At 33.3% G+C, this 10,248-nt stretch overlaps 1 protein-coding gene across 1 annotated transcript in view; it reads right to left on the reverse strand.

Moving 5' to 3' along the window:
* The window catches only part of NIPBL (NIPBL cohesin loading factor), a 202,594-nt gene that overhangs the window by 97,368 nt on the left and 94,978 nt on the right, over positions 1–10,248 (reverse strand). The window contains 2 exon segments of the mRNA XM_017868906.1: positions 6,328–6,479; positions 7,016–7,115. Coding sequence (XP_017724395.1) covers positions 6,328–6,479; positions 7,016–7,115 — 252 coding nt within the window.

A 10,248-nucleotide genomic window follows, 5' to 3' on the forward strand; every position in this document is an offset into this window, starting at 1 on the left:
TTTTTTTTTCGAGACAGAGTCTCGCTCGGTTGCCCAGGCTGGAGTGCAGTGGGCGATCTCAGCTCACTGCAAGCTCCGCCTCCCAGGTTTACGCCATTCTCCTGCCTCAGCCTCCCAAGTAGCTGGGACTACAGGCGCCCGCCACTACGCCCGGCTAATTTTTTTGTATTTTTAGTAGACACAGGGTTTCACCATGTTAGCCAGGATGGTCTCCATCTGCTGAAATTGTGATCCGCCAGTTTCGGCCTCCCAAAGTCCTTAATGTATTCTTATTCAGTGAAAAGTTTTAAATGACATGTATGGAAATTGAATCTTTCTGAATGCTCTTTTGAGACCTATTAAAAAGCTCACAGGACCCCAGACCGATAATCTGAATTATACTGTCTTCTACTAACCAATTAATATATATATCCAATTTTGTCACATTGGTTGATAACACTGCTTATTTATTTTATTTTATTTTATTTATTTATTTTTTTGAGACAGTGTCTCACTCTGTTGCCCAGGCTAGAGCGCAGTGGCGTGATCTCAGCTCGCTGCAACCTCTGCCTCCCAGGCTCAAGCCATCCTCCCACCTCAGCCTCCAAGTAGCTGGGACTACAGGCACACACCACCATGCCTGGCTAATTTTCTGTAGAGAGAGATGGAGTTTCACCATGTTGCTCAGGCTGGTCCTGAGCTGCAAGCAATCTGCCTGTTCTGGCCTCCCAAAGTGCTAGGATTACAGGAGTAAGCAACCATGCCTGGCCTGGTTTCTTAATATTTGTTTAAAAATGTTGTTTCACCTTAAGGCTTAAGGATCACTTAAGCCCAGGAGTTTGAGTCTAGCCTGTGCAATACAGCAAGACCCCATCTGTATGGAAAAAAAAAAAAGAGAAGAGATTGATTTAATCTTACCTAGTGGTAGAAAAAATTAGAAACATTTTATTTCAATTCAGGAACAGGACATGAATGTTCACATATGATGACTGATTTATAATTTTGCTTTCTCATACTCCCTTCACTTCACCTGGTTTTGGTATCCAGATTGTAATTTAACTTTATAAAAAGAGTTGAGAAAGTGTTGCTGTTTTTCTTTTTTCTGGAATGGATTAAGATTAGAATATCTCTTCACTCAATGTTTGATAGAACTTGTTAAAACAGTCTGAGTATGTTTTTATCTCTTTCCCCTTCTTTTAAGGGAGGTAGATTTTGGACTATTGAGTGAGGCATATGAATTTTAAATTAAAGATATTGTCAAACAAATGGTTCTCTAAAAAAGTTGCACCAATTTGTATCACTATGAAGACTGAAATGTTTATCAATCTGATATAAAATTTTATTTCATCTTAATTTTGAATGCATCCCTTTATGAGCTAAGGTGACCACAATTTCATATATTTATTAAATCTTTCTGTATCGACTTGGCTATTCATTTCCAGTAAATTGCCTGTTTACTTCTTTCATTTCTGTCTTCTTACTGATCTGTATGAGATTTCAGTATATAAAAAAAAATCAATACTTTGTGTTTACAATAAATGCTGCATATTTCCCCCATATTTGTTTTATATTTATGTAATTTATATATTTATGTTCTCTTACACACAAATTTATAATTAATCTTTTTTTTTTTTTCATTTTTACAATCCAGGTTTTCGGTCTGCTTAGAAATAACGCCTTCTCAACTCTTAGAATACCAAAACTTTGCCCAAATGTTTTCCTTATAATTTTATGACTTAAAAAATATAAACAGCTTATTAATCTAGAACACTTTTGCTTTCGGTGATCCAGGAATCCAGCTAAAATTGCAAAATACCTAGACAATCACCAACATCATTTATTAAACAATCCATTCTTATATGCTGATTTTAAAATGTAATCTTTAGAATGATAGAATTTTAAAATCATTTTCCAATGACTGTGTAAAAACTGATAAAATGAGATTCACTGAATGTTACCCCCTTTAAGTAAAAGATTAATGGGAAATTGCATATTTACACAATCTCAAAGTATCATCCCACAGATTATTTATGAATTGCAAAGGGAAAAATATGTACTTTTATAATAAAGAGAGGTTCACCACCTAAACACCACTGATACTGAGACCATTTTATGATAATGATAAGATACAAGGTAAAGTGCACAACATTGCTTATCAAGTACTCTTGCCAAAAATGTGTAACTGGAAACTAGTAAAACCTTAAAGCTAACTTCTACTTGATAGGAAATACAGAAAACAAATTAAACAACACCAGCAGAAAAGAGTGGAGTTTAGAATATGAAATATTCTACAACGAAAGTGGCCAAACTCTTCAAAAACCAAAAATTAGTGTCATGGGGGGAAAAGGTGTAAGACTGCTTTAGATTAAAAGAGCCTCCATAAGAGATGCAAAAATCGAATGCAATGTGTGAAAAGCTAGATTTGAACATGCTTTGAAAAGATATTAAAATCATATTTAGGACAAGTGGATTGGTAAAAGTCAATTATATTCTGGATATTAGATGATACCACAGAACTGACCTTAATTTTTTTACAATTATTACCTTTGGTTTTTTATAGGAGAATATCCTTCTTAGCAGATATACTTAAGGACAAAGTGGCAGGATACCTGTTGGTGAAGGGGTTCATTGTGCTAATCTTAGAACTTTCTGCACAGTTAAATTTTTGTAATATAAAGTTGAAAAAAAATGCAACCTTTCTCAATAGTCTAAATTGTCCTATTTCTGCATTCTCTCTGTCCTACTGACCTATTCACTTGTTCCCGGCCAGACTAATTTTTTCCTTTTCAAAGAAAATTATGTTTTATTATTGATAGATAATAGAGGCACAGATTTCTGGGATACACGTGGTAATTAAATACATTCATATAATTTGTAAAGATTGCATCAGTGTAATTGAGATATCCACCACCTTAAATATTTGTCTTTTCTATATGGTAAAAACATTCAAATTATCTTCTTCCAGCTATTCTGAAATACAGATTGCTGTCAACTAGTCACCCTACTGAGCTATCCAACACTAAATGTTATTTCTCCTATCAAACAGTATATTTGTCCCCATTAATCAAGCTCTCTTCATCGCCTCCCTCCTCTACCCTTCCCAGCCTCTGGTAACTACCAATCTATTCTCTATCTTCTTAAGATCCACTTTAATTGTCACATATGAGTGAGAACATATAATATTTGTCTGTGCTTTGCTTATTTCACTTAACATAATGACCTTCAGTTCCCTCTATGTTGCTCAAAATGACAGGACTTTATTCTTTTTTTATGGCTAATATTCCATTGTGTATACATACACCTTTTCTTTATTTATTCATCCACTGATGGACACTTAGGTTGATTCCATATTTTGGCTATTTTGTGAATAGTCCTGTAATAAACATGGGCTTGCATCCCTTCAGTATACTGATTCCCTTTCTTTTGGATATATACCTACTAATGGAATTGCTGGATCATATAGTAGCTCTATTTTTAGTATTTTGAGAAACTGCCATATAGTGTTCCAAAGGCTGTACTAATTTACATTCCCACCAACAGTATATGAGGCTTCCCTTTTCTCCGTATGTTCACCAGTATTCACTATTACCTATCTTTTTGAAAAAGGCCATTTTAGTTAAGGCAAGATAATATCTTACTGTGCTTTTTATTTGTATTTCTCTGATGATGAGTGATGTTCGGCATTTTTTGCTATATCTGCTGGCCATTTGTATGTCTTTATTTGAGAATGTTTATTCACACTTTTTGGCTATCTTTTAATTCGTTTTTGTTGTTATTGTTTTGCTAATGAGGTCCTTATATATTATTGATATTCTAGTTATTAATCACTTGTCAAACAGTTTGCAAATATTTTCTCCCATTCTGTGGGCTGTCTCTTCACTTTGTTGATTGTTTCTTTTGCTGTACAGAAGCTTTTTAGCTTGATGTAATCCCATTTGTCTATTTCTTCCTTTGGTTGCCTGTGCTTTGAAATCTTAAACAAAAAGTATTTTGCACAGACCAACATCATGGAGTGTTTCTTCAATGTTTTCTTCTAGTAGTTTCATAGTTTCATGTCTCAGATTTAAGTATTTAATTCATTTTGAGTTTATTTTTCACAACATTATTTATCAAAGAGACTGTCCTTTCCTCCTTTTATGTTCTTGGTGCCTTTGTCAAAAGTAAGTTGTCTGTAAATATCTGTATTTATATCTGGATTCTCTCTGGGATTGGTCTGTGTGTTTTTATGCTAGCACCAAGCTGATTTGGTTACTATAATGTATTTGGTTACTTTGTAATGTATTTTTAAGTCAGGTAGTGTGATGCCTCCAGCTTTGTTCTTTTTCCTCAGGATTGCTTTGGCAATTTGGGGTCTTTTTTGGTTCCATGTAAATTTTTTCTATTTATGTGAAGAATGTCATTGGTATTTTGATAGGGATTACGTTGAATATGCAAACTGTTTTGGGTAGTACTGACTAAATTTTTTTATTTAGAATAACTTTAATATCTGGGTGAGGCTAATCCCTAAGTAAGGTTTTTATTTCTTTATCTGAGCATTTTTAAGAAATGACACAATACTGAATAGGTCCTCAAACTATATTAAAAAGCTAAGTTAATTTTGTTAAACAACAACACATTTCTTAGAGTTAAAATTTACATTCTTTTTTACGCACATTCATGTGTATATGGACATTTACACAAGAAACAGATGTGCTCTTCTGACATTTTTCCTCTCATTAATTACATGTAAAATGACCCTCAGACTTTTGTGTACCAGAGTATACCAGTATTTTACAAATATTAAGCATCTACATATACACATAGATATGTATGTATGGCACTCACACTCAATTCAGTGATTTTCTAAGTTGCTATTTCTTTTCGAGACAGATCTCAATTTGTCACCCAGGCTGGACTGCAATGGTGTGATCATGGCTCACTGTAGCCTTGACCTTCTGGGTTCAAGCAATCCTCTTACCCCAGCCTCCTGAGTAGCTGGGACTACAAGTAAGTGCCACCATGCCTGGTTAATTTTTTTTTTTTTTGTAGAGACAGGGTCCCATTGTGTTGCCCAGGCTGGTCTTGAGCTCCGGGGTCAATTGATTCTTCTGCCCCAGCCTCCTACAGTGCTGGGATTACAGGCGAGTACCACCGCACCTGGTTGTGTCTATTTCAAATGTGTCAAATTTGCTTCCCAGTTTCTCCTTGAGTTCGTGTGTAAAAAAAAGCTCAACCTAATATTTCATTATCTGGTTTTGGAAAACCAGAGTTAGTTGTTTTGATGGATGACAAAGTTAAAAGTTTACAAATTAATAAGTTTATTAATGAATAAAGTTTCAACTTCATGCATAATAAACAAGAACACATATGTAGAAATTAGTGACTGAAAGCAAATTTTTAAAATTTGCTGTTAATTAAGGAGGACAAAACAAAGATGTTTTGTATTATCCTTTGTACTTTTCTGCTTTAAAATTTCTTTAAAACATACAAATTTATACTAATAATAAATCAATTATTTAGTAACCATGAAATATATCTCAAGGCAATATAACCTTAAAAAGACATCATAATATGAACGTTATGACACTAAGAACTAATAATCAAGTGAGAACTGGTAATTTAATCTCAAATTTTTGCATCTAAGATTAATTTTCCTCTACTGTACTACAGTAAATTTTTACAGTATAGTAAGTTTTTCATAGTAGTCATCCCTCAGTATCCATGAGGGATTAGTTCCAGTATCTTCTGTGGATACCAAAATCTGTAAATGCTCAAAAGTCCCTCATATAAAATGCACAATACCTGCATATAGCCCTATGCACTATATAGTACTTTAAATCATCTCTAGATTACTTACAATGCCTATACAATGTAAGTGCTATGTAAACTGTTGCTATACTGTATTGCTTATGTAATAATGACAAGAAAACATGCCTGTACATGTTCAGTACAGACTCAATTTTTTTTTCCCAAATATTTTCACTCAGCATTTAGTTGAATCCATGATGCAGAACCCATGTATGTGAAAGGCTGACTGTATCTACTTTACCGATTAAAATGTAATTGTCCCTTGGCTTAAAAAATGCAATTCTTCTTAATTTCATACCTAAATATACTTAGTTATATAATAACTGAATCCAAAAAGCCAAAATGACACTGCTCCTTTCACCTCCTAAAATGACAAATTTTCAAATGGTAAGTGTAACATGTTTTAATGATTTAAATCATATCTTTAAAAAGGTTCACTGACAAATAAGTATACAGTATAGTATTTTAGTTTGTGTTTAAGAATTATACTTTAAAAAACAAATTTGCTTGGAATTAAAGCACTTGGACCTTTCCCAGTAAAGTTACAAACAATTTTCTTACCTTGCTGCATCTGTGGATGTGTTGTGTAACTTGAAGGATGGGAATATGGCATGTATCCTGCAGGGCTTTGTGGGGCGTATGGACTAGGCACTGGGCTATTCTGCTGTGGCATAAATCTGTTCCCAGAGCTTGTCTGTGGTGGCACAAACCGGCTAAAACCCAAAATCCAAATAAAAAATATAAGGAAATAAAATAAACATGCTATTCCTTGAAATTTGACTGTCACAAAGTCCTCTGAACTCTAGTTTATATATGTAAAATCTATGCAAATAGAAGAATCTTGCAAAACAGTCAAATAACATACAAAAATTGTTCGCAATTCATAATCAAAGAGTTACAATAAAAAAGTTTTTAAAAGCAGGTAATTTGTTTACTTATATAAAAGTACCAATCTGTTTAAGGTACTTAAAGCCATGCTCCCTAAATCTTACCTCAAATACGTTAGTTATTTTAACATTCTTTTGTCTCTATGAAATCACATTACTAAGATGGTAGCTACTTCAATTAGCATATTAGACTATTTCCATATACAACATTTTAAAGCAAATGCGCAAGTGAATTACTATTTAAGTATTTCAACTATTTAAACTCTAAATAATCCATCATTACCTAAATGTACGAACCATATATTCACCAGCATACCCACCATAGAAGACAGTATTTAATAAATGATATATACACATATTACCTGGAGGGGCTATGTGAGATAGTGGTTTGTTGATAATTGGAAGATGCAGGACTACTGTGCATGGAATTCTGAGAAAGTTTGTACTGAGACATCATCATTCCTATGCAAAACACAAAAATATAGAATGTTATTTTCTTCTAGCAGTAAAGTGTCCTTTAAATAACTGAAATCAGTTATTCTTTCACAAACATGCCAGAGATTTTTTTTGATCAATGTTTTCATTTCAAAGAGCAAAATATAGACACTGTAAAACTGTAAATTTCAAGAACAATTTTATTACAGCACCATTTTCCATAAAACTAATCCAGGACTAGAAACAGAGATTATAATATTTTGAAAATTTTACTTGCTTACTCAATATTCTATTATTTAGCCTTAGAATTCAAAAGATTTTTTAAAAGTTGTCTTATCTAACCTCGCACCTAACACAATACACTTCCTTCTACAACAGGACTCAGGGTAGTTTTATTACACGAATATTTTATCATACACACCTCTCATGCTTGGGAACTTAATTTCACAAAGATATTTGTATTATGGTTCAGACATAGGTTTTGCAAAGTACTTTATTTATGGGTCAAAAGCTTGAATTCCTGCAATTTCCATCTGAATGTCTTTTGAAGCAAAATAGAATGTACCTATTCCTTCTTTCACAATAACTCTTTGTCACATAGTAGGGATTAACGGAATATTTGATTAAAAAATAAAACTTGAGAATAGCGTGCTAGTTCTTACATTTATTTTCAAGCCAGACATTATTTCTCAATTATTATGCAAATGGCATTTCATTATACAGGAGACACAGAAAATTCACTTATTTAGACATTTCAGAATCAGATAAAATCTATAAATAACACCCTGAATTTTCTTATGATTTCTATAGCCAATCTCTTTTTTGGGAGCTGCAAATAAAAAAATGAAAAAAAAAACATCAAATTATATTTCCAAATTTCATTTCCTGCTGTTGTTACAAAAAGTGCCTTTCGCCAGAAATATTCAAACAGAAGTTCATTTGCTAAGAGTACTACAAAAGAGATTGTAGCTGAAAGAAATTAGGTTTCAAAATCACCTCTCAGTCTACCAGTGAAGAGTGTTTTCTTAAGTATGTAGTCTAAATTTCAACTTCTGACTTTTCTTTTCCAACTCAAACTCAGCACAAAATTGTTTTGCTCCATAGCTTAATAGCTTAATTACTATAATTATTGTTGCTGGAGGTTTTTTTTCTTTTTCTTTTTCTTTTGGAGGGAGATGAATACTCAATGAGACAGGAGTTAAAAAGCTTTTCCCCCCTGAATTAACAGTCATCACTGGGACAAACTGGAATTACTAGTTTGAAAGCAATGGCTTTCTAAATAAAAGGGATAAATGATATTCTTATAGTCCTTTTCAATTAGCTCTAAGTTCCAAAGAACTATGATTAAAGTGATTTGCATTTTATTAAATTTTCTCCACATGCATGACTCATATTTAAACTTACCAACCCCAAAATCAACTTTTTAAATTTCTATTTTATTTTTATTTTTTATTTTTTAATGAGACAGGATCTCTCTGTGTTGCCCAGGTTGGTCTCGAACTCCTGGGCTCAAGCAATCCTACCTTGGCCTCCCAAGTGCCGGGATTACAGACGTGAGCCACCACGCCTAGCCAGCTTTTAAAATTTCAAAGCCATATATCACCAGGAAAATGCTTTAATAAAAAAAAAAAACATGCAATTAATCGATTAATTTTAAATGCTAGTTTATGCTTTTACAATGTAGGGTATATAGAAATCAAACAATGTTTTGGACTAAAAAACAAGTATATGTAGTATAAAACACAAAAATGTGACTGAGAGGTGAACACTCTAAAAGTTTTTATTAGAGTGATTTACTACCCAAATACCCAAAAATGTAAGCTGCAAAAATGTAGTATTAGTAACCTTAGATCCATTTATCCAATACTAGATTTACTCACATTCTCATGTAACCTAATACTCCCAGTCTATTAGTCTTTTTTCCAATCAACTCTTTCCATAATTTCTTTCAATTCCAACATTTTTCCAGAAAGCATTCATAACTCTAGCTTCCTCCATTATTTATATCGGTCTCCTACTATTGCAATCTAACTTATTAGTTCTGGTGAAGACAAAGCACTGTCCTGCATACCTACCTTCAACTTGCTAAAAGGCAAGTCGGTCAGAAGCATCCCCATTATACATTTTGAGGAATCGATAGCAACTATGCAATTGCTTTCAAAATACCATTCAAACAACACAAATATACAGAATCAGCAAAGTAACATTATTTAAAGGAAATGGAATAGGAAGCATCATGGAAGTGCTGCCAACAAAGTAAACCAAAATGATTTGGCAAAATTATTTTATTTTTTCTTTTTTTTGAAGACAGGGTCTTGTTCTGTTGCCCAGGCTGGAGTGCAGTGGTGCAATCTCAGCTCACTGCAGCCTTGACCTCCTGAGTTCAAGCGATCCTCCCACTTCAGCCTCCCAAGTAGCTGGGACTACAGGCGCACACCATAACGCCTGGCTAATTGTTGTATTTTTTTGTAGAGACAGGGTTTCACCATGTTGCCCAGGCTGGTCTTGAACTCCTGGCCTGAGGCAATCCACCTGCCTCAGCTTCCCAAAGTGCTGGGATTACAGGTGTGAGTCACCAGCCAGGCTGGTAAAATTCTTAAATACAGTTATTTAATTAACAAAGTTGAACTTTCTGAAGTTGTCTAAGCTATTCCCTCCCTGACTATTTTAATCTTGAGAGCCAAACAGGCACTTGGGCTTGTAAAATTCGGTAAACTTGAACAGAACAATGCTCTTAACCCAAAGGTACTCCGTGACTACATAAAAATTATATCTGCGTTGGATGTAATATTTTTATTATTTTATAATACTATGAATCAATTTTTCTTTAATAATACTTAACCAATTTTTCTGTTGCTAAGGCAACAGGAGTATTAAATCAATTATTAGAAAACCATGAATATAGAATCACAATCAGTATTAAAACTCTATATACCTGCTACGGTGTACATGTTCAAAAGCTTTGCAAATATTTGATTAATGAAAGACTTATTTCAAATTAATTCTGATTTTCCAAAACAAAAAAAAATGTTTAAGCTGAGTAAACTGATGTATTCCAAAATATTTAACAAAATACACTTAAAGCTTTGTCTAATTCTCAAGGAATTTAATTACATATTAAACTATAAGAATCTTATCAATTTAGTTTCCTTCTTGTTCA

Source organism: Rhinopithecus bieti, unplaced genomic scaffold (assembly GCF_001698545.2).
Source record: "Rhinopithecus bieti isolate Rb0 unplaced genomic scaffold, ASM169854v2 scaffold_4911, whole genome shotgun sequence".
In the NCBI taxonomy this organism is placed as follows: Eukaryota; Metazoa; Chordata; class Mammalia; order Primates; family Cercopithecidae; genus Rhinopithecus; species Rhinopithecus bieti.